Genomic DNA, 24,369 nt, shown 5'->3' on the forward strand with positions numbered 1-24,369 from the left:
CCTCACCGGTCAGTCTCAGTAGGACCACGGCTTGGTGTGCAATACATTGGGGGAAAAAAGAGAGAACACTGGTCCTTCACCACACGGTCTGAGAAGCACAGGTGCGCGAGCATCTTGGAGGATCCATTCACATCCTTGCAAGCATTCACCGATTTTCATTTTAGCCTTTCTGGAGGCATCCGGTCGTTTTAACGTGTAGTTGCCACCGACTAAGGAAGTTGCTCCCTTTTCACATTTTTAGGGGTCACAATGTTGTGGGAAGTACCTATATAGTTTTGCCTACTTTCAATGTCCATATTTTAAGACTCCTTAAAACATTTTCTTGAGCCCTGTCCTAACTGGCACTCCTCCCACCAAACCATTTCTATGAGGCAGAAGGTGAGTGAAATATGGGGGCGGGGGGGAGGGAGGGGTCAAGAACCTGATTCAAGAGTGAGCTTCTTCTGAGCGTCTTCATTCCGTTAATATTTATGAGCACTGCCATGTGCCAAACACTCCAGCTGACAACAGGGATACAGCACAAGACAAAACAGCAACACTCTTACCCTCGAATTTATGCTGTGGTGGGGAAAAGACAAACAAGAAACTGGAAACTCTGGATGGTGGAAAGTGCTATGAAGGAAGTAGGATAAGGACAGAGTAATTGGCATGGGCCAGAGCAGTCAAAGAAGGTTCTGCTAAGAAAATTATACTTAAGTCACTATTTGAATAACAAGAAGGACAGAACCATACAACGGTCATTGAGAAGAGCATTCCAGGAAGAGAAAATGTCAGGTACCAAGGTCCTGAGGTAGAAACAAGTAGGTCTGAGTATTAATTAGCGGATATTCTCTTATTTGGGTCAAACTTGCCCTAAGAGGTACCACTGATGCCTAGTACTGTGGGCACTGGTGGCATTGTTCCCACAGGCTGCTGACTTCCTTGTATGTCTGTGCGTCTATCTAATGGGGGTTGACCGCCCAGGCTTGTGACCGGACCGCATCTCTGCGAGACTGACGTCAGGCTACTGGAGCTGCGTTGCCCATACGGGGTGGGAGCGGGAAGTAAGGAGAGGTTACATTCCCCACCTTCCCACCCAGCAACCCTGACCCAGGCTCTGAAAGGTGTAGGAGTATGAAAGCCAGCATCCTTGCCTGCAGTTGGGACAAAATCAGGACGCAGGCTTTGGAGGCTCCTGAGGGGTCAGGCTGCGGCTGAGACTTGGCCAGAATCCTAGCTCGGCTTGTGTCGTCCCTTCGCTTGCTAGTTTCCTCTGGAGCACTTCTTCAATTCGTGGGTTGCCCCTGAATTCTCATCCACGACCCTGCTTTCAGGGACCCCCGCTGAAGACAGCCTGACATATTCTGCAATGGCTTTTCCTTTTTTCTTTGAAAAGTACGTCTTCCTGTGGCACCAGACGAGATGGCGAGTGCGGGGAAGCCGGACACATCTGGGCTCGAATCCCCTCCATTCACGAGCTTGGCTGGGTTACCCCCTCTCTGTGGGTCTTAGCTTCCTCAATTACAAAAGTGGGACAAAACACTTAGACGGGCCAAGAGCAAATGTTCAGACTCAGCTATTGTCATGAAACCTGTCCAAACCTTATCAAAGTTCATAGAACGCTGCAAGCCTTGGGTTACATATCTGTGTTAGTTCTTAAAACAAACAAACAAATAAACAAAAGCAACACACTGTGTCACTGGAATTTGACTCAGCCGGGGATGGGGACGGGGATGGGGGGGAGGGAAAGAAATAGCCACGATGTCTCTAATACGAGCCCTTTCATTTAATCCTGACAAGAAGGGGCTGCTATACTTACTTGGAAGATAGGAACCTCATGTTCAAAAAGGCTAAGCTGCCTAAGGAGACAAGGTGTGTCAGTCGGGGCTCCAAGTCAGACCTGTCTGGACAGAGCCCAGGCTGCGGGCCCTACCTCCTTGGGTGTGGGGCTCTGTCTTTGCTTCTAGGCCCTTCCCCCACAAAGGGCCTTGTGTCCGATGTTCAGGGGGCACATCCAGCGCCAGCTGAGACGACTCTCACCAGGCCAAGGCACTAGAGCATGAAGCTTCTTCCAGGGGCATGACTCCAGGGATCTGCAATGCCTTGTGTGACAGTCTTCAGGCTGGAGTGTAGACCGCCGTTAGGCAAAGTCAGCCTTGTCTTCAGGCCCACCATGCCGTTGAGCGTCTCTGGGGCCACCAGAGTCCGGGCTGATTCTATTGTAACTGTGCTCAGGAGGAGCCCGGACCCAGCCTACCAAGGCTCAGATGGGGTTTCAGGCAGCGAGCGGGTTCAGGCTTCCAGAGCCCAGCAAGAGTAGAAGGATCTATTAGATTTATTTTATCTGCAGGCAAATGAAGTCAGAGGGGAGAGTCTGCTCTGTGGCGTCTAACATCTCAGGTTCATATTATACACAGGGAAAGAGCCCAGAGCTGGGCTGAAGACCCCTTCACCACCCTTTCCATCTAGAACGGAGTCCTGAGGCAGCTGGGACAATTTTAAGGACAGACGCCCATTCCTGCCTTCTCAGACTCTCCCACTGCGGGTAACCAAACTCACTGCTACCAAGTTAACCATGAAGTGTGACCCTCCCTTCCAAAGGGATCTTTCCACAAAGCTGGGGCAGACCTTGGGAGGGTTCCCAGAGACATCTGAGGGCCTGGGACGCTGGAATCTGGTTCCCTTCCAAGGCTGTGCCTCCAGAATTGGTGGCAGGGCCCACGCAGCCGAGCCACGGTGGCGGGGGTGGAGGGGGGGATCCCGGGTACCCCTGGCCCAGCAGCCCTCTGCACCCCAGCAGCAGTTCATGGAGATACACAGCGAAGTGGCGTGCGTCAGTGTCACAGAGGAGACCTCTGCTCGCTGGCCGGTGCTTACATTCCCATGAGGCTCAGACACAGGGTCAGGCACAAGAAGAAACCAGGATGGGAAAGTTAGGAAAAGTATTCTTGCAGTCCGCCCTGGATCCTGTGCGCACACAGAGCTGCCGGCAGTTGCCTTTACCGCAGCTTTGTCCCCAGGCGCCTGGAGGTGGAGTTTGGGTCCCCAGGCGACAGGGGGACCCAGCCGGGGAAGGGCGGGAAGGGGCGGGCAGAGGCCCTCCGCGATCCCGGGGTGGGGGGAGGCGGGGGCGGCGGCGGCGGGGAGCAGGTGTGCGCTTGGCCCTCGCGTTTGGAGTTCTGGCACCGGAGGAAAACGGGAAGCTTTTATCTGAAAAGAGGATTTCTTTTGTTAAGGGCTTTCTCCACACCAGGGCCTTGTCGCCACGGGAGAGTTTGACCTTTCCGATTCTCCAGGTGCAGCGTTGGGCTGTCTGCTGTTATTTTTAGGGAGAAGTATAAAAAAAAATGGCAAAAAGTTTTAGCTGGGGAGAAAGGAGGAACACGCGGGTGCCTCCACGCATACGTGCCCTTAGGGAACCCCACAAGAAGCAGAAAGCAAAACCAAGTCACACGCTGTTGCACATTAGGGGGAAAAAAGCTCAGTGAGCATGGTTTTAAAAGTGAAAGTTTACGTCCCTGTTTAATGGTTGGTTTTTAGGTTGAATTCCCCATGGGCATAACTTAAGCTCTACGCTTTTTGATGAGAATGCGGATTTCAGTAATCATAATAAAGCACTTGCTAAACTCACTTCAGAAAAAGACCTTATCAGAAGACATTTATTATACCCCTAATGTGTGCCTGGCACTGGGTGGGCACTCGGGAACACCATTTTGCTTAGAGTTTCAAGGACTCTGGACCTAAAATCCTTCACAGACAAAACTATCCGAATAAATTCTTAAAATCTATTTCAAAAGCCCTTTCCCCCACTCCCGGGGCACAGAAAATGGTGCTGATTAATTGCTCATACCCAAACTGTTACTTCTGTTTTGGAGGAATTAACAAAGAAAACCCAGGCCAAATAAATCAACACCGAAGTTCAGAAGGTCAGAGCAATTTGTCTTGGGAACAAAGTCTTCCCTAGAGCCAAGAGGCATTCAGAGGAACTCTTGGTGGTAATGGGATTATTAAAGATATACCTGAGACCGGATAAATATTTGACGATTTTGCAAAGCGCTGGGGTGTCTTTGCAGTTTTCCTTCTGCTGACATATGTTTCCCCGTGGGGTCCGGACCTTGTGGCCTCCTTAGACTTTGCAAGTCAAGGACGGCTGGGGTTTCCCAGGAGTGCGCCGGAGGGGGAGGGGGTGGGAGAGCTGCGCCCGAGATGGGCGGGGCGGGTTACGAGAAGGGTGTGCGCGCGTGCCTGCGTGCATGCGCGTGTGTGTGCGTGTCGGCGTGCGTGTGTGTGTCCCTGCACGTGTGTGTGTCAGGAGGGGGCGGCGCGCGCGCGCCGGGAGGGAGGGAGATGCGGGTTACAAAGCTGCCACCTAGAGGCGCCTTCCTGCAGTGTATATAACGCAGGTCCGCAGCCGGCGAGCTCAGTCCTGCAAACTGCTCGGCCGGAGGCGGTGAGCGCAGGGAGCCGTGAGCCGGAGCCCAGCGGGGAGGTAAGGCAGCTGCTCTCGGCAGCCCTGCCGGGAGAGGAAGGGAAGCAAGGCGGGCAGGGTTTCTGCTCTTCAGCCGAGCCGTCTTTTTACCGAGGACTCTCTTTGCATCGCTGTGACGGTTGCCCGGGGCGTGCAGGTCTGGTCTCCGAAAGCACTGGCTGCATGCTGCGCGGGCTGCTTTTTTTGCAACGCGCGGTGCTAACGTGGGGCTTCACCTTTGGGCTGCAGAAAGTAAAAAGGGCCGTTTTCCCTCAGGCACTGGTGGACGGCGCGCTCCGTGGGTGTGTTGGCTTTAGGAATCTGGTGTTGATTTGCTGCTGTGGGTGTTGAAGCTCGGGTAAGTGGAGAGCTTAGCAAGAATGCAGACCGTCCGCTCGGCTGGCTCCGAGTTGGCATAGGGAACAGCCTGGCACCATCGCTTAACCTCTCTCGTGCCGGGATACCGGTCGGGAAATAGAATTGGCAGGAAATCCGTAGTTCCAGAAAGACGTACACTTTATTAAGAGGCATCCTCAAGTGAAGCACTGAACTGTGGGATTCCAGAAGGTGCTCGAGTTCGGTGCTTTGGGGGATTACCAGATCCTGTCAGCGGGGAAGCTGGGAGGGTGAATGTTAAATGCAGCCCGGGCTTCTGGTGTCTTGATTGCACCCTTGCTGATCTAATCTGAGTAGGTATCGTGCTCTCGGAAGGTAAGTCCAACTTCAACTAGAGAACAATAAAGACACACACAAAAGTCTAGGATTTTGTCGTTTAAATGTACCCTTCAGGTAAAACATGAGTGCTGTTCTATATTGTTAGCTTGCATAAAGATTCAAGGGGTGACTGGCAGGCAGAACTTTGGAGTGAGGTCAAGGGGTGGGTGGTTAGCCAAGACTTGTAACTTCCAGAGAGAATGAGAAGTTGTAAAAGTCAGACTGGCTGTCTCCCTCCCCCTCCTTTTCTTTTTCTTCTCTCCTCCTCTTTTTTCTTTCCTCTTCTCTTCTTCCTTTCCTTTCTTTTCCTTCCTTTCCTTTTCTTTTCTCTTTTCCTTTCCTTTTTCTTTTCTTCTTTCCCCACCCCCCCCCCCCCCAATTCACTTGCTCACAACAGGATCACTAGGTTTTCCAGGAGTGGCAGAGGGCCCCCCTGACATGGTTTATGGCTCTTTGAAGGGATTCGGTGAGCTGACATCCCCTGAAACTTCATTCTGCAAAGTCTCAATGTGGTAACTTTTTCTTTTCTTTTTGAACGCAGATGCTGCCTTTGTGTCCTTTTATTTATTCCAGGAAAATGTGGAGATCAAATAGGCTTGCCTAGAAAAGAGAGGGCAGGCTGCTGGGGTCTGTGCTTAACTTTCTATAGATTTTTAAATGGATAAACTGCCTGTCCTTTCGTCAGGAGGGAGCTTCCCCAGATGCAAAGCCTTTCTCTAAAGCGAAGTTGCACATAGGCGCTCTAGCTTGGAAACAATTTGCTCTTTTTCTCCGGGTCTCTGGCCATGCACACTTGAATGTGCGGGAGCTGGATGCCACACAGCCTCCTGGGGCTGGGGGGTGGGGGTGGGGTGGAAGGGCAAAAGAAAATTGAGAAACGCCTGTGTTTTGCTGCCTGTCCGGTTTTTTAGAGGGGCATGCATTGCAGTCATAGTTTTAAAAAAGTTCCAGAAAGTGTAGCCAAGGCAGCATGCCGGTGCTTAACTGAGTCAGGACTTTGGAGGTGAGTTTTTCCCTTATTAACAGTGAGTCCTGGGAGAGTTGAGAAGGTATTATGGTTTCTAATCAGACCCAGAACAGGCAAAGTATAGGCTTTCTGGATTGGGAAAAAAAAAAAAAAAAAAAAAAAACCCAAACAAAAAAACCTACTTCATCAGGAACAGTGGCTTTTTGTGTGATCATCGGGGCAGAGGGGTTTCTGTTTTCGGGGAGGCATGTGGGAGCTGGCTGAGGTTACTCGGACCTGAGGCTGGTGGACGGACACTCTAGAAACCCTGAGAGTAAAACCGAGCTGAGGAAAAAAAACCTTCAGGACTTGAGGACTTTAGCTTTCTCTCAGTGGTTTTGCAGGGCACAAATGGAATTTGGAACTGGAAAGGACAGCGTTTGAACTTCGTTTTCCTTTTAGGAACCAGAATGGTGTCAGAACGCCTTCTCATTGAGTTTCCTGCACGTGGGTAGAGCGTAGAAAGAAACCCAGAGGCTGGGTCATGTCCAGTGCGACTCACGTCTGGAAAATCAGAGCCCTGGGACACACATTTTCTATTAAAGTAAAAACAAGCAAGCGGAGATAGAGAGAGAAGAATAGGAAAGGAACAAAAGAGGGGATTGTCTGATTTCGAACACTTGATGGGTTTCTTGAGGGGTGGAGGGACTTGAATATTTCAGTGGTGACTTTGGACAGCTGTTGGCCAGGGACAGATCAAAGGGCAGCGGGCAGCGTGGGGGACCGTGTCGGCAGCGTCTTCCAATTTTCTTGCTGTAACAGATACCTTTGTGGGGATCTTCCCCGAGTTTTATTAGCAGAGCCTTAAGACTGGGTCGCCTTCTCCCGGGAACCCTATTGTGTCTGGCCGAGAGCCTGGCTGACCTCCCACTGCCTCGTCCAGGTCCTGAGCTGGGTGGGAACTAAGGCTCTGGTTACACCCGGCCAACCCAGACGGCAGCCTTTGTGACGTGGGGCTCTCTGGATCTGCCCTTCTGGGCACAGCCCTGTTTCCCTGTGGGCAGCTGAGCACAATAGACCAGATGGGCTTTCTGGATGTGGGGGTTCATTTTCTCCCCCAAATGCTTAAAGGTGGATGAAGATACCCACCCTGTGTGTTAACAGGAAGCATGGTGAGGCCCCCCCCCCCCCCCCAGGGGTAGGTGGCCTAGATCTGAATCAGGGTAGGAAGCTTTCTTTCTCCTTGACTCTCTCTTTATGACCTTTGAGTTTCCTGCTGACGCAGAGCAGCCCCTTACTTGTATAAAGTAAGTATCCGTCTGAGACTGAATGGGCAGTCAAGACGGCATTATTTTTGTTTGCCTGGCACTGGGGGACCCACCAGTCCCCAATCTGTTGTCAGCCCTCGCAGATGGCCGCAGGGAGCCTGCCAGGGCCGGAGCTTTCCCGGACTGCCCCGTTGGATGTAATGCAGCATCGGTAAAAACACCAAAACCAAGGGGCAAACAGAACCCAAACCTCAGCGCTGGGCCGTTGCCTCACGTTTTTAGAGGTAGTGCGGATTCTCCTTAGCGAACCGCGTGCCGGCTGTGCGGGAAGGTGGGGTGGGGGGGACTTTGGCAAGGAGGCCAGAGCACAGCTCCCACTGGATGAAGTCTCTGGAAAAGTTGCGAAAGGGAAGAGAGCTGATGTGGAGCCACAAACCGAGATCCACTGGTCCCTTGGCCTGGCCTCGGTTTGCGGAGGTTCAGCAGAGAGAGAGGCTGAACAGGGTGATAGGATCTGGACGTCGCGGACTTGCTCTGTGAAATTCCGTCCTGGGGGGACACAGATCCCAAATTGCAGAAAGCCAATAAAAAAGGTCACCCGTAGGCAGAGGTCTCCCAAAGAGCCCCGAGGGCCGGAGGGTCCCCCTTAGGGTCTGAGCTGCTGCCTCCCAGCCCTGGCCTGGCCTGTGAAATCGTACCTGCACCGCTGGGGACTTCGGGGAGCGCCTTCTTCCTGCCTGTTTGCCCCCGGCCACCAGAGCACCCGGCTGTGCGCCTTCTCCCGGCTTTGTGGCACCCCTGCCCTCAGAGGCTTTTCTGCCCCAAGCCGCTCCCTTGCTCAAAACCCCTGTGGCTCCTGGTGGACTGGCCCAGCCTGACCCCCTCGCTCCCTGCACCCCTGCCCCGGACGGAGTCTTGCGCCAGCTTTCGTGTGTGGGGAGGGTGGCCTCAGCCAGATTCAGTGATGCTCTTCGTGGTGCCTCATTGGTACACGCCTTCCCTTCTCCTTGAAGGCCCCCATAAGCCACTTGAGGGGAAATCCCACACCTTGCTGCCCATCTCAGTTACTGGCAAGTTCTTGGGGGGGGGGGGCGGGGTGTGGTGATTCTGGTCTGTTATGCCCCAGAGCAGTGCCCCTCGCGGAGGAGGCTCCACAAAGATTTGGGGGCCTGGGCAGCGTTGCTGTTTGTCTCAGTTCGATGAGGGGCTCAGAATCTTCTGGACTCCCATTCCCAGGGATGGCGTCGCATCACTGGGCGTGGCGGAGCCTGATGAACCCCGCTGACTCACTGACCGTGAGTGCGTTGAGCCCCTGCATTGTGCTGGCCGTGGTGGAAAAAGGTGAAGACGTCGTCGGGGTGTGGGACTTGGGCAGGAGGAATGTGGAGAGAAGTGAACGCAGTGACACAGAATGGAGACCTGTGGCCTGGGTGGCGGACGAGGAGGGAGAAGCGGGATGCGTTCATCGGGACAGGAGCAGCCAAGGGGTGGGTCGGGAAGAGTCTTCCTGGTCTGGGATGGGAATTTGCAAACACACAGGAGGCAGTTTTGGCGAACGCCAGCCGGTTGCCGGAACACTTGGCAGTCTCCGTCGTGGAGGGGACTGACTTTCGGCCAAGGAGAGGACATGTTTACTGCAGGCTGACCGCCACCCCTTGCCTACTAACCCTGGGGACTTCTAATTCTGGCTTGACCCCCCAGCTCACCGGGTGAGCTCAGGCGGACCATTTGGATCCAGACGAATGCCTCGGGCCACTTGGCTGTAGTTCACTCGTTGTCTGGGATACTTGGTTGATGAATAATAAGCCTGAGATAGGAGAGGCTCATCTCCCAGAAAAGTCCTCCAATCGGCAAAGAGGAACCTTTCCACCACTAGCGAAGAGGAGCGGTGGATGAGGCCCTTTGCAGACCCCAGGCCGGTGGGGAGGCCCAGACAGACACCGGGTCCTCCGCAGCCATAGGGAAATGGCAGAAGTGTGATGGTCCCTGAGTACAGGTGTGGGACAGGTGACCCCCAAGGGTCTATAGAAAGTGACCCCAGGGGAGAGGAGCGGTCAGTTAAGACTCAGTGAGTGCTGGGGACAAGGGGACGTACAGTGAAAAGTCCGGCTTTTTGTTGCCAGTGGGGTCTCCGTGGTCCAGGAGACAATGGAAAGGGAGCCTTTACTGGTCTGTGGAACATTCCTGAATGTACATAATTCTCGAGGTCAAATTTCAAGTGGTACAGAAGTTTAGAGAGTCAAATCGACAATCCCCCCTCCGTCCCCTCTGCCCAAAGTTTTATACTTATCGCAGATCTTTTTTTCTGTGGCCTTTGTGCACGTGTATTTGCATAAAAAGACACACCCACCTTTTGCTCCTGTTTCACGTAAATGAGATTATGGGACGCAAATGAGATTATGCGACGCGTAGGCACAGGCACGTCGCCTTCACTTGGGCTACCTTGTAACTTTCCGTGTTCCTAAAGGGGGGTCCCTTTCGTTTTTCTTAGAGCTATGTTATATTTCAGAAGGTGGACGCTTTGACAAACCAGTCCCTGCTGACGGACGTCCACGCTGTCTCCAATTTTTTCGCTAACAGATAGTGCTTCAGTAAACATGCTTGCTCGTGCAGTTGGGGACTCCTGAATCTTTCGAGAGGAGCAACGTGTGAACCTAGGTGTCGAAGTGGGTCTCACCCTCCGGCCTCGGGGCTCTGAGTCCGCGGGGAGGCGGGCAGTGTGCAGGTTTGACTGACCCTGGGAGTTTTTCCCAAGCTCTGGCCCCACGCTGGCGGGAAAGGACTTATTGGTTTGTGCAAAGCAGAAGGTGGTGACTGGTCCCGGTGGGATGAGGGGTCTCCTGCAGGTCTGGGTGTCATCAGACCTCCGCTGCCTCCCAGCACAGACAGACCGGAGACTGGCTCAGAGGCCTGATACTTAGACGGGGAGCGCAAATCCTCCGGGGTTCGTGCGGAATGCAGTCTGTCTGTCTGTGTACCGGCCGAGGTGACCTCCAGCTTTTGCTGGAGGGCAGCTGAGGAGCTGGTGTGGGACACGCTGGGCGTTAAAGTGGCCCCTGTAGTTCATCAGCCCCCCCCCCCCCCCCCCCCCGCCCCACTCCCCGGCCCTCTCCACCCTCAGATTTTGCCGGGAGCTTTGTCATCGGGCCTTGCGGCAGACAGACAGCATTTGACAGAAAATGCAGACTGTCTTTGTCAGATCATACTCTCTTCTGGAAACGGCCCTTGATTGTTTCCAAAGCCAAATGCATGGAAGATACCGGCATGACAAGAGGCTAAGCTGTGGTGAGGCCTTTTACATTCCTTAGGCCCCGTTTAGATTCGTGGAAGGCTTGATTCCTAGCTGGTCTCATCTCCTCGCTGTGCTTCCCTGCTTCTCTTGACCGCTGGGGCCTCCTGCCCTGGGAGGGGGTGCCTGGGAGGCGGGTGCCCCGGAGGCAGGTGGTTAGGGCACAGGCCCCAGCTTCAGCTCCTGGGCCGAGTGGTGGTGGATGACCGGTGATGGACGGGCCAGCTGGCTTTCTCGCTCTAGCCAGGGGCCTCGAAGCCTCTGTTGTGCCCTTCAGCCCATCAACCCTTGCTGGAAGAGCCCTACTGTGTCCCCCCAGACACAGGGAGAGGACACGTGGATTGGGTGGTGTACCCCACGAGGGCCTAGGAGGACCCGTGATCGCCACAACAGGTTTTCATTGCTCAGAGGGCAGAGGCGGAAAAACCCAGGATGGGGCCCGCACCCTCTCTGGCCACAGCTCAAGCTCTGGGAACAGCGACGGTTGGCAGGAGCCCCAGAGGGTCCAGAAGAGCAGGGCGTGAGAGGCAGGTGGCTTCTCATATGCTCCCGCCCTGTGTGGTATGGCTGTGCACGCCGAATAGCGCCCAGCGCCTGTCCACTGGACGGCACGGGAGCCCACTGTCTCCTTGTGGTGAGCAGAGAGGTGGGGGGGCTTGGACCCAGTCACGGTGACAAAGGCTGGGGCGCATCCCTTCCTTTCTGGCCCCAGCCGACAGTCCAGATCTGGGGCTCCGGGGCGTGTCTGCTGAGGCCCTGCAGGGCTGTAGCGGTGAGGGTGGAGGAGGGAGCCCCACCCGGCTCCCACCCTCCTCTGCCCTCCAGCAGGGGTCCTCTGCTCTGCAGGGACTCTGGGGTCAGATGAGGTCATGAGGCGAAAGCACCTTATAAACTAGGCCATACTGCAGATGTTTCATTTTAGGGAAATGGAGGGAGAAGGGGTCACCGCCTTGGAACCAGAAAGGAAGCAAAGCTGAAATCCTTGCTTTGTTCTGTTCTGGAATCGGGGGCTTCAGGGGTCGGGGTGGGAAGGATCAGTCCCGGGCAGGTTAGTGGCCAGGGGGACGTGGCAATAGTGGCCTGAAGGCACAGTCTGGGGCTGGCTGTCCACCCTCAGGCCAACCCAGTGGGTCAGGGACCCCTGTCTCTTCTGCTGCCCTGTGTCCTGTGGGGGTCCTCGAGCTGCCTCTTAAGACAAGGTGGTCCAGAGTCTGGTCATGTGAGGAGTTTCTTTGTCTGAAACTTGGTCGTGCTGTCTCCTGGGATGCTGTCCTCTGCTGTGGGTCTGGTCCTGCACAAGTTGGTGGTCGCAGGGCACGGGGACCCTCCTGGTGGGGTGCTCCGAGGACCGCCAGGCTTCCTGGCTGCGGGCACTTCACGGGGGGCCCAGCCTTCTCCCCTTAGCAGCAGGGACACGGGGGCCTGGTTAGGTCACCAGGAGAGGGACCAAGGGGCACTTTCAACCCGCAGAGGAGAAGTGCCCAGGAATCTGCTGGTGATCCCCACTAACTGAGATCCACCTGCTATGGGTTCGAGGCTGAGGAAGTAGTCGGTCCTGGGAGGCAGTGGGATGTCTCATTGTCAGGGACTCTGTTCATTTATCCGGAAGGTAAACCCGTCACCCCGCCCATCTCTGTGCACCCTTGCCTTCCCTTCCAGGCAGGGACGGGCAATTACTTAGGCGGCAAGAGTTAGTTTCAAACGTGGACCAAGAATTAAGGGAGGCTGTGACCTTTGCTAAAGGGTTGGGAGGGGGCGGGGGTGGACTTTTGCAGAGCATGTCCCCTATGTGCTAGACTCTGCACGGGGCCCTTTGGTGCCCGGGTGACTCCGCGATGGCTCTGGTGCCCTGGCAATGCAGCGGAAGACAGGTTAACTAGTCTCAAGTTAACTGCCCATGAGGGGAGCGTCAGGATTCCAGCCCAGGAAGGTCTGGTCTCGGGATGGGTGCTTTTCCCAGCTGTGTGTCCTCATACCGTGAGCATAGCCACCTGAGTACTGACCTGTGCATCCTCCAGGGAGACCACCTAGGTGACCTGGAGTCCACTGTAAATGAACTTGGCACAGAGGCTCGACTCGGGGTGGGTCATTACCTGTGACATGCGGGAAGGAAGCACAAACACCTTCCTCTGTGAGGTAACTCTCAACGGGTCGCCCTTGTTCCCACGGTCACACCGTGGGGCTGCCGTCCCGGGGCTGGGTCCTGGCAGGATCTCAGCACCCTCAGGTTTGCAGGGGGGGGGGGGTCACCCGTAGAAGACAGCCCCTGACAGCTCTCACGGTGGGTGCATTTCGGGAGAACTCACGTCTAGGCACCGTGGTACCTGGGAGCGGGATTCCTCTATGGATGTGCAAATGGTGACGATCCCCAGGTCAGCAGGGAAGACGGTGGAGACAGGTGTCTGCCCCTCCAGAAGCGTGGCAGGTGGTGACTTTTGTGTTCCGGGTCTTGGCACAAGCCGCTCCCGAAGCAGTTGGATAAATAAAAGAAGGGAACACAGCCGGTTGGTTGCCCTTAGTTGAAAAGCGTGCGGCCCAGCCGGGGACGGGGGGGGGGTGCGGGTTTGGGGTGCACCCAGGCACCCGAGCTGCAGGACGTTGCGTGCCGAATGGTCGTCAGGACCTCGGGGCGAAGGCGGCCTGAGCCCCGGGCCGACACACACGCGTGCTGCAGGAAGGTCAGAAGCACCGAGTCAGTCACACCTCTGACGCACGCTGGGGAGGGAATCTGCAGCGCTCTCATTAAGACCCCAGCACAGGACCCTGGTCATGCAGCATTGCCAGGAACTGATCGACTGCCATTCTTTGGGACGTGGGGAAAACGGCTCCGCTGTCCTCCGCGGAGAATGAGCGAGCCGTCAGCGTCGCCTGGGCTGTCAGACGCTTCGCTGGCCCCTGGGCCTTGTTGATTTCACCCCATGGGCACGGCCGGGCTGCTGACGTCTTGAGAACGCAGCCCTGAAAAGATAGAGACAGCGGCCACTCTTGCTGTCTTTAGCACCACGTGGGCTTAAGATTCCGGGTAGGTTTTTTTTTGCGGTGGTGCAGAGCTCCGTCACTTCGGTTTGCTTTTGTCCTTTCTTTGGGAAGAAGCCACCGAGCCCGAGCGGGACAGCCGAGCTTACGGAGCGCCGGAAAAGCACATGGGCTGGCGCTCCGGCGTTCCCTAACGAAGCCGCTTTTCCGTTCCATCTCTCTTTGTGTGGTTTTTGTGCAGGCCGTTTGCTTCCTGCCCTCAGCACCATGGATCTGCACCTCTTTGACTACTCGGAACCGGGGAACTTCTCCGACGTCAGCTGGCCGTGCAACGGCAGCGACTGCATCGTCGTGGACACGGTGCTGTGCCCCCACATGCCCAACAAAAGCCTTCTGCTGTACACGCTGGCCTTCGTCCACATCTTCATCTTCGTGATCGGCATGATCGCCAACTCCGTGGTGGTCTGGGTCACCATCCAGGCCAAGACCACCGGCTACGACACGCACTGCTACATCCTCAACCTGGCCATCGCCGACCTGTGGGTGGTGGTCACCATCCCCGTCTGGGTGGTCAGCCTCGTGCAGCACAACCAGTGGCCCATGGGGGAGCTCACGTGCAAGATCACGCACCTCATCTTCTCCATCAACCTGTTCGGCAGCATCTTCTTCCTGACGTGCATGAGCGTGGACCGCTACCTGTCCCTCACCTACTTCGCCGGCACGTCGAGCCGCAGGAAGAGGGCGGTTCGCCGCACCGTCTGCGTCCTGGTGTGGCTGCTGGCCTTCTGCGTGTCCCTGCCCGACACCTACTACCTGAAGACCGTCACGTCGGCGTCCAACAACGAGACCTACTGCCGCTCCTTCTACCCCGAGCACAGCGTCAAGGAGTGGCTCATCAGCATGGAGCTGGTCTCTGTCGTGCTGGGCTTCGCCGTCCCCTTCTGCGTCATCGCCGTCTTCTACTGCCTGCTGGCCCGAGCCATCTCGGCGTCCGGTGACCAGGAGAAGCAGACCAGCCGGAAGATCATCTTCTCCTACGTGGTGGTCTTCCTCGTGTGCTGGCTCCCCTACCACGTGGTGGTGCTCCTGGACATCTTCTCCATCCTCCACTACCTCCCCTTCACCTGCCAGCTGGAGAACTTCCTGTTCACGGCCCTGCACGTCACACAGTGCCTGTCCCTGGTGCACTGCTGCGTCAACCCCGTGCTCTACAGTTTCATCAACCGTAACTACAGGTACGAGCTGATGAAGGCCTTCATCTTTAAGTACTCGGCCAAAACGGGCCTCACCAAACTCATCGACGCCTCCAGAGTGTCTGAGACGGAGTACTCGGCCTTGGAGCAGAACACCAAGTGACGCGCCCTGCGGGGTCCCGGGGACGGAAGGTGCCCGTTTTCCACGCGGCACCGGGAGGCGTCGTTTCCCGAGCGCGCGGCCAGGTGGCTTTGGGGCCGGGCGCCCGAGTGGCGGGAAGAGGGGTGCGTGTGCCACGGGCCGCCGTGGCGGCTGCCACGCGGCCGTGCGTCCTGGCGGTGTCTCCTCACGCAGGTGTGACCGACCTGTTGGCCCAAGCCTGCCGCGGGGATGGGCTTGCCTGCACTTGTGTAAAATAGGACTTTCCGTGCTCCCCGAAGGTTTTCTATGGCGATTTGTATTTAAATCTTAAGACTTTATTTTCTCACTATCGGTGTACCTGATAAACGTATTTGAAAGTTTAAATATATTTTAAATATCGTACGGGAGGCACGACGCTGACTTGTATTCAGAGTGTGGTAGTTTGAAGACTAGTTTGACTTCCGTGTTGACTAAGGATGACATTAATTGTTAGCTGGTTTGAAAGGATATATCTATAAATATATAAGTATATAAATATACGCCAGTCTTGGCGGAAAGGCTTTATTTACGATAGTTTTATGTCTGTGTGGTGCTTTGGGGTATGGAACGACAAAACGACTCTGTCATGCAGTCTGTGATCTTACGAGTGTTGTAAAAGTACGTGAAAAAGGCGAAACAAAGCACAGCTGCCCCGGGCTGCGACGCTGTGCACAAAGTGAGCGGTCTTATTCCAGAAAGTTCTCTCCGTTTGTAAGTTATTTTTTTTTTAATAAAGTTTTTTTTTTTTTCCTGAAAAGGCATTTGAGTCTCAGTTTTAAAAGCCTGTGTGACATTTAAGTGGCGTGTGTGTGTGGCAATAACAACACATCTGTGCCGCATGTTACGTCGGCCTGACGTGTTTAAAACAAGAACGCTACCATAAAGCAAAACCCAAGGGGTCAGCTTGGAGGCGGTGATAGAAAAGGAAAAACATTTCATGCTTTTTTTTTTTTTTTTAATGTCATGTGGTATATTTGCGGGAAAGGAGATGCTGGGTCAGTGTAGCCTTCGAGGCCACGTGCATGCTGGAAGATTCTGGCCTGCCGTCGGCCCAGAATTGTCCAGGGCCCGGGACTTTGTGTGTGGCTTGGTGTGTGCCCCCAGGGCCACATGTCACATAGCCCATTGACACTTCCCTGCGAAGTTTTTTTTTTTTTAATTTTTTAATGTTTATTTATTTTTGAGAGGAAGAGAGGCAGAGCGTGAGCAGACGAGGGGCAGAGAGAGGGAGACACAGAATCGGAAGCAGGCTCTAGGCTCTGAGCTGTCAGCACAGAGCCTGACGTGGGGCATGAACTCACGGACTGTGAGATCATGACCTGAGCTGAAGTTTGATGCTTGACCGACTGAGCCACCCAGGAGCCCCTTTGAGCATCCAATTAAAAAAAAAAATTTTTTTAATGTTGATTTATTTTTGAGAGAGAGAGACAGAGTGTGAGCTGGGGAGGGACACAGAGTGGGAGACACAGAATCTGAAGCCGGCTCCAGGCTCTGAACTGTCAGCACAGAGCCCGACGCGGGGCTCGAACCCACCAACGATGAGATTATGACCTGAGCCGAAGTCGGACGCTTAACCCACTGAACCACCCAGACTCCCCGCTTTCTGTGGTTTTAGGCCCTGCTTTCTCTTCCTGTGTACAGGGTAAACTCTTCATTTAAAAGACAAAACCAATCTGTGACCCTCTTGGGACCACGGGATGAGTGCATCGTCGGCCTGTGTGTTACCAAATAAACCCGCTTTACGGGTGGCTTGAGAGAGCACTTTCAGAATGGCCAATTCTGCTGTGCCCTCACCAGCTCTCTGTGGGGCCCCAAGAACGGTGGGGACCTCAGCAGGCAGGTGCGTCTGGGCAGGACCTGAGAGGGGGACCCAGCTCCCCAAAGCTGCCCTTTCCCCCTCCAGCTGTGCTAAGACTGATTTGCACAGAGAGCTGTTTGCCAACACAAGGAGGGACCCGGGCCACGAGCCCCTGTCTCACCTGTGAGTTTGGGGACGGCTACCATAGAGGAGAGCCCCTGGGCATGTCGGCTCGACTCTCACAGTGGACTGCCCCCAGCAGCCCCCCTGGGTCCCATAGACCCAGCCTGCCACAGGAGGGTTCCTAGTTCCTCAAAGGGCTTTATGGCTGAGAATTTTGAAACCAGGGTTATAAGTCACTCTAAATATCTATGTGACAGACACACGTGTTCTCAGGTGCATATGTGTCTTGAGGGTTCTGATTGGGTAACAATAATATAGATAGTGGGACCACGGCCAACTATGGGCGGAGATCCCAAGAGCAAGGACAAGGACGAGCACAATGACAGACAAGTCAGTAAATCATGACCAGAATATGTGTTCCTGACAATAGACTGCAACTTGCGCTAAGCTTCCTAGCAGCCTAAGCGCAGATAGAAACACGCTCGCCGAGCAGCACATTCAAGGCGGGGACATACCTGTAGCCACAAGCTCGGCCTTGCAGTACGTGTAACATGAAAACGATTTCAACTTAATTTCTTCTGTCTCGAGGCCCCATCTCCGTCAATTCAGAGATGCTCCCCGCAACTGCCTAATTCTTCTGAAACCTTGGGTGAGCTCTGCCGGGGGGGTACATAGTGACGGAGGTGCGGGAGTGGGGGGGTGGGGGGGGTCCTGGCTCTCAGTTCCTGCCAGCATCTTCGGAAGTGTCCACTGACACCTGCCAGGTTCTTACGCAGGTCTCCTGCGTGTCACCCTATTCCAGGGTCTCTTTCTGCTGTTTGGCGCCACGCTGGGTCATGGGGTGCTCGGGTGTTTGGTGCACCGCCTCGACCCTTTTCTGTATTCTGGCCACCTTAGCCCCACGAGAGTCACCAGCTGCTGCTCTGACACGGAGGGCCGGAGGGAAGGTGGGCAGACTCTGAACCGACTCTCGACTTACCACGCAGCCCTTGCTGCTTTGTGGGGATTCCCCATCTCCCCACAGACCCCAGGACACGGCGCCCTCAGAGCTCAGTGGGGTTTCTGGCGTGCAAACTCCATCTCAGGGATGCTCCATGGTCAGACCGTCTCCGCTCCTAGAAATCCCCTTTCTTCGCCCTGCCTGGGGCTTGAAGACTTGCCCTGATTCATCCCTGGTTATCCAGACCCCAGAGCCTGTCCTTTGATCTGTGGCTGTGACACTGTTCCCCGGGAGCAGTGACGCTGGCCTGTGGCTCTGGGGTGGGGCGATGGAGGCACAGGCCGAGAGGTGCAGAGCTCCGTGGGGGTGGGGGGGCTAATCAGTTAATATTAAAGAACTTCTGTCCCTGTCCCACCCAAGAGTTGGGAGAAGTTGTGTGCCAGGTTTTGGGTACAGGGTCGACTGTGGGGCGAGGAGCGGGGGTGGGGGTGGAGAAGGTTTGGGGCAGAAGCCCCTGACTCTCCTAAAATTCAGAGTCTGGACAGCCTGGTGCTGAGATTTCTACCTTTTGAGGTTCATTCCTTTGGCAGCCCTTCTGATGGAAAGATCTTTGAAAATGCCAGATGGTAGTGAAGCTGTGCGTTGTTTAGTGCATGATGGCATGTGGACCCTGGGAAGGGTTACTGGGGCTCCAGCAGAGGATGGGATGTGGATGGACCCTTCCCCCCCGCTCCCACTGGAGAGAGGGGAAGGCTTTTCTGGACCTCTCCCACCCTGTGACCCTGCTCCGAAGGTCAGCATACAAACAGCGGGATAATGTCCTCTGGATAATGGACTTCAGCCTTCCCGGTAGACTCCAGGCAACCTGGGCTGAGACCCCACGGACACTTGTGTTCAGCTCTCTTCCTGGGTAACAAGACATTTAAAATCACCAGGCTCGCTGTTTCTGGAGGTCTCCCCAGGAGGCCGCGGCTCGAGGACGTGGTCTGTTTCTTTGCTGGGCTTCTCCGCCCTGGGTCCAGGCAACTCCCCATCCATGCTAAGCCCCATATCTTAGGACCCGGGGACACACGAGGAGCTGTGGATGTGTGCCGCACGGGGTCGAGCGCATTGGCTGATGAGAGCAGGTAGGTCCCCAAAGTCCCCTCCCGGAGGTTTGGACTCTGCTCCTAAACCCCAGGGATGTCTCCGGTGGATGTGTGCCTCTACGGTTTCGTTCCTCCCAGGGGGATGGTTTCCAGGGAGCGGGAGGGTCACATGCTTGGAAAACCGTGCCAGTGTTACAGAGCAGTTCTTCTCCTAGTCCCGGAATATCCTGGACGGTGCACGTCTATGCAGTCCCAAATTTGGACACTGGCAGCGTTGGATAAGGAACGATAGTAGTTTGGGTCAGGCATGAAAGGAAAGGAGCTCACTTACTGTAGGCAGTTTGTATTTGCAGCGATGTTTCCAGTTGATCGGGATTCGCCCCATCGTAAGCTGGGGAAGACCCGTGTATCAGACCTCCGTGACTGTCAGCTTCTCAAGCTCGTTTGGCGTCCACGAGTGGGCTTCTGTTCACCCGCGCCTGGCCGTATGTCACGGTACACGTGACCTCCGTCCAGAGTCCCCGGGACCCTGCTTTCCAAGGACCGAGACAAAAGGCCACGCACAGCTCTTGCCAAAGGAGGGGATGGCTATCGGATCGGTATGTGAAGAGTGATGGACAATTTTGACATTTTTCTTCTTCTTTTTTTTTTTTTCTCAAAAGCTTCGTTTTTGCTGGCCTTTCATATGCTTATTCGCTCAGACCTTTCCATGCGGGATTCAGAACGGCTGCCAGTCACGTCATTCCTCCCGACACTCTGGGGGAAGAGCGGTGATCATCAGCCGTTTGTCACAATATGATGTTCAGAAGCAACAGAATGGAAAAATCTGAATTTCCATAGTTATTTCCGGAACTAAACTGATTAAAAGCATTTCCTAGGTAGGTCGGAATCTTCCCTTTAACAAGTTTTCGAAGAAAAAGCGAAGAGGGAGTCATTGTGGCAATGGCATTACATCTGCTTGGGTGACTCAGAATGTATGTTGGCAGGGCAACGTGTCGTGGGGCGAGCCGCAAACACGTCATGTCGGTGGCCGCGGTACGTCTGAAAGAGCCCAGGGCTTTGCTCTACCATGCCGGATTTGCTTCCTTTTAGCTGTTCACATGAAAGTGTTTGAAGCTAATCTTTTCATCCCCCCCCTCCTTTTTTTTTTTTGCAGAGTTGTAATCAATGGGAAGAGTGCATTAAAGCTTTCCCCACCGCTGCATTTCTCAGGGTCGTTGTTGAAAGTGCGGATTGTGTTTTATGCGGGACCGTAATGAGAATTTGAATTCCGTGTGGAGCCTGAAGGGTAAATGAAAAGTCGTCAGTTGCCCAGCTGTGCCACCGATGGGTGTCTTTCTCTGCAATTTATTCCACGCTTGTTTCCGTTAATGTATTCATCCAGCCGTGCGCTGGTTCATTCAGTCGCCGGTTCGGCCGAGCTTTGCTGAGTGCCCACTGTGTGCCGGGCACTGTGCTGGGCTTTAAAAATGTCAGAGATGGCCAGGGCTTTGTTTCTTCTTTTCATCGCCTCCCAGCCTGGAAGGGGAGATCGATGGACAATGGAGACATAGGGAAATGGTTACGAGGCTGCGTGGTGAGAAGGATCCCGGTTGGCTTTTCTGGAAATATGCAGAGCCGATGGGAGGGAGTGATCCCTTAGAGAAGGCATCGGGGAAGGCTTACAAAGAAGGGATCCTCCTCTCCCAGCCTGAGGACGGCCAGGCTCCAGGAGGCAGGTCCAGGGCACACGGTGTGGGGCGGAGAGTCTCCAGGATGCTGTCACTGTTAAAAGTCAATGTGTTCGGGAAAAGTGAAGGCGTCTGAGAGGTGGCCACGAGTTCATGAATACCGACAGCATTCGTCACGGTGTGATAGGAGCGTTTTTCTCAATGGGGAATGGAAGGTCTTGATGGCCATCCCCACCCTGAGGACAGGAAATGAGGCTTTAGGACAAGAAAGTCGGGGGAGCGGCCGGAGAGGCTTCGTCCTCCGGCTTCTCTGGGTTTGTGGGGTGCTCCAGCTCTGTGTGCGCACGTGACCTTCTCTTTGTGCACAAGGCAGGGGGGCGGGGAGCAAGCTCTTGGCATCTCTCCTTATAAGGACACTAATCCCGTCAGACCAGGGCTCCACCCTCGGGACCTCATTTCACCTGAATCACGTCCTTAGACTTCCCACCTTCAAACACAGTGTGATTACACCGGGCAGGGGGCTCAGAGCTTCAGTATATTAATTTTGGTGGAGGGGCACAAATAATTATTCGGTCCGTAACGGACAGGGTGTAATGAATGAAACACCATGCTTGTTGAGCACTTACGGTGTGCCCGGCCCCTCAGGGGCGTTCTCAAAATTCAGCTGCAGAAATGGAAAGGCACCTCCGTGGGCCCCCAGGCCCTCTCCCAGGTAGGCGGGGCTGGCCTGCAGGTGTGTGTGCACCCCCTTTCTGGAGAGAGGGAACCGGGGCCTGGGGGCTGCAGGGGCGTGTGCGGGCTCCGCCCACCTGCCCTCCAGCAATGGATCTGGGATCTGAATACAGTTCAGCATACCGCAGCCCTGCACACGTCCCCCCTTAGGGCTGCCGTAACAGAGCATCACACGCTGGGGACATTAGGACCCTAGAAATTGACTGTCCCACACTTCTGGAGGCCGGGAGTCTGAAATCAAGTTGTTGACAGGGCTCATTCCTCCTGAAGGATCTGAGGACAATCAGTTCCTGCCCTTCTGGTTTCTGGGGACTCCAGGCTTTCATTGGCTTGGGGCTGCATGACTCCAGTCTTGGCCTCTGGCTTCATAGGGCTTTCTTCTGCGTCTCTGGGTCTCCTCCTGTGCTTACGAGGGCCCCTGTCATTGGATTTAGGACCCTTAATGATATCTGCAAAGACCCTTCTCAAATAACACGTGCTGGGTGGACGTGTTATTTAGGGGACACTTGTCAGCCACCTGCAGGGATGTTCCTGCACGAACGGGGTGGGCAGACAGGTGTGCACAGGGTCAGCCCGGCTCGTCGTTCCCCACCCAGCCCTGCACGCACCAGGCTTGCGTCGACCGGGCTCCAGCCAAGCCTTTCTCCTCCTGTTTGCAGGTTTTGGATTCTATCTTTCACATCGGAGTTTTTCTCAAACAGCTGCAGATCTTTGGCGATCTACTCACGGTTCACAGTGACATCTTTTCCCAGATCCTTCTATCTGTCTGGGAGGTGCGACCCTGGTTTGTGGCATTCTGGAAGGGGAGAAAGAGAAGAGGATAGGGCCCCCCAGTCACGTGACTTTTGCTTAATTGCCCCAGATTCAGCCTTTACCTTTCGCCACCAGCTGCTACGCCTGAGGCCCCAGGGCCCAGACTCTGATGGAGCTTCTCCGCAGGATGCGTCTAGTTTCCTCTTTGGATAGGGAAGGGTGGTCTCCCGATTGTGAAGTAGGGGTCGGGTTTGAGGGTCTAAGATGATCACAGGGTTTTCCGATTCATCCACTGCCGTCTTGGTAAACAGTCAGCAGCTGGCTCCCTGGAGGAAAGAAAAGACGTCCCGATTTCTAGAACCTGTTGACTCTGGTAGGGTCAGTATTCCCACCGTGGCTGGTTCCAAGCTCGCCGGGTTGATGCCCCGGGATGCAGAGTTGAGGAGAGAGGCTCCGTGGCACACGTCCTCACGTGGCACCTCCAGCAGGTAGACACAGTCACGTTGGTCACCTCAAGAGCACAGGGAGCGGCAAAATGTAGCAGAAGACTCAGGAAGTGATGCGTTCTGAGCCATCGTTACCTCTGTTTTTCATACAGTGCATTTAACTGAAGTTCCTATAATTTAGGTTTGATCACCGCTGTGTTGGATAACTGACAGGGAAGTTCTGGAACGTGACAGCCGGCCCTTGCAAACCGGTATGAGTTGACTAGCACACAGCGCCCCTGAGTCACGTCCTGCCCTCTCCCTGGCACCTGGTAGCTCAAATTTCTCGTGGCTCCAATAGATTTGTTTCTTATTGGTCTGTCTCTCTCTTCTGATTTCATTACGGGCTTGGGAAGATAGAAAGTGAAAGACAGTACGCACGCACATGCATGTATCGATGTTTTGTTTTAATTCTCTCTACTGCCTTTGTAGGGAGGGTTTGGGGAGCTACGCCGGTTAGCGCTTGCTGTGGTTTATGACCCTTGATATTAAACTTTTCGCCCTTCAGGTTTCCTCTCCTGATGGGACCTTGACCGATCCGGAGTGCTGGGGGGCAGGGCAGTCTAGGTGCCTGCTGTGTTCCACCGGGGAGGTCAGACGAGTGTCTTCTGCGTTTGCCCCCCACACCGCCGCCCCCCACCCCGTCGGCAGCCACACAGCCATCAGTCACTCTCCCACGAGGGCCATCATCTCGGTTTCATCCCTTCCTAGGGATTCCTTTCTTTGTCGGTTGGCCCCTTACCTTGTCTCTGGCCAACCAACTCGTCCTTCATACGAGCACCCAGGACAGTGGGCATCTTCTCCTCTTCCTCTGCTTCGGTCAGCATCTCTGCAGTGGTCCTGGTTTTCACCGGTGGTGCCTGGTCTCAGAGCTTCTCCTGCTCCACCAGGGTCCCGCGGGCCCTAGGGGCGATGTCCCCTCCCTCATGGTGACCGCTGGGTTGCCTCATTGTCCTCGAACGGCTTTTCAGTGCTGTCAGCACCTTTTACCAAGGTCCACGCGCTCAATTCTCTCCCTTAGTGACTGGCGTGGTCTCCTTGTTCTTGGCTGAACTCTGTGTGACTGAGTGAGTGCGTTCTCTCCTCCAACCTGACCAAGTCTCCTGCCAAGGGCAGGGCGGGTGTGGGAGCACCCCCGCCTCCTTTGCCCTCCGTATTTTTCTTGTCTGTTTTCTTTTTAATACTTTATTTCTCATGCTGCCCATGTAGAATCCTGCAACCCCAAACGCCTTCTTGTCAGTTAGCACTCAGGGGTTAACATCTGCTCAGTGGGGACCAGAGGCAGTGGTGCTAACGGAAGGGGCCCAGCCATCTGGGGCTGCTGCCGAGCACGCGTGCTGGGGGAGGAAGGACGCCCCAGCTGCCGGAGCAGGGTGAGTGATTCACGAAGGGAGAATCCCAACAGGCAGGCCCCCAGTGGCCAGTGAGTAATTAGGTGTGGCCACCGGTGGCCTGCCTCCAGGCTGACTTAATCAGTTCATCAACTCTGGATCTCTAGGCTCCGCGGGCCCTGCCTGGTCGTCGCCCTGTTTCGTAACCAGCCCTGAGCATTCAGGCTCCCTGCTCACAGGTTACAGGCTCTGCCATCTCAGAGGTGAGACTGTGGGCTTCAGGCAGCTCTGTTTTATGGGGAAGAAAGAGACACAGCGAGTGCAGGTGTCCTGGTGGAGGCCAGGGATTGTCGGGATTGGTTTTGGGGCTAACGGATCGATCTGGGTTCCGCGCCGAGCAGCTTGGGCTCCGAGGACGCAGATACGAGCACTGAG

At 55.0% G+C, this 24,369-nt stretch overlaps 1 protein-coding gene across 5 annotated transcripts; it reads left to right on the top strand.

The window, feature by feature from the left end:
* The first annotated feature begins 4,340 nt into the window (after window positions 1-4,340).
* Window positions 4,341-15,766, top strand: ACKR3 (atypical chemokine receptor 3). Of its 5 annotated transcripts, XM_045481841.1 has the most exons (3): window positions 4,360-4,468; window positions 4,724-4,805; window positions 13,882-15,766. In XM_045481841.1, exon 3 carries the CDS (start codon window positions 13,908-13,910, stop codon window positions 14,994-14,996), a length of 1,089 nt encoding a protein of 362 aa, XP_045337797.1. In that variant the 5' UTR covers window positions 4,360-4,468; window positions 4,724-4,805; window positions 13,882-13,907; the 3' UTR covers window positions 14,997-15,766. The 5 variants fall into 5 exon arrangements, with proteins under 5 accessions (XP_045337798.1, XP_045337797.1, XP_045337796.1 ...); XM_045481842.1 differs by lacking the exon at window positions 4,724-4,805 and having other exon boundaries at window positions 4,341-4,468; XM_045481840.1 differs by lacking the exons at window positions 4,360-4,468; window positions 4,724-4,805 and adding an exon at window positions 5,511-5,627.
* Window positions 15,767-24,369: the final 8,603 nt, after the last annotated feature.

Source organism: Leopardus geoffroyi, chromosome C1 (assembly GCF_018350155.1).
Source record: "Leopardus geoffroyi isolate Oge1 chromosome C1, O.geoffroyi_Oge1_pat1.0, whole genome shotgun sequence".
Classification (NCBI taxonomy): Eukaryota; Metazoa; Chordata; class Mammalia; order Carnivora; family Felidae; genus Leopardus; species Leopardus geoffroyi.

Coding starts and splice junctions, on each gene's coding strand:
- ACKR3 (XM_045481839.1), top strand. CDS start 10,555: ATGCAGACTGTCTTTGTCAGATCATACTCTCTTCTGGAAACGGCCCTT. Junction 10,661..13,881: donor TGACAAGAGGCTAAGCTGTG/GTGAGGCCTTTT, acceptor GTTTTTGTGCAG/GCCGTTTGCTTCCTGCCCTC.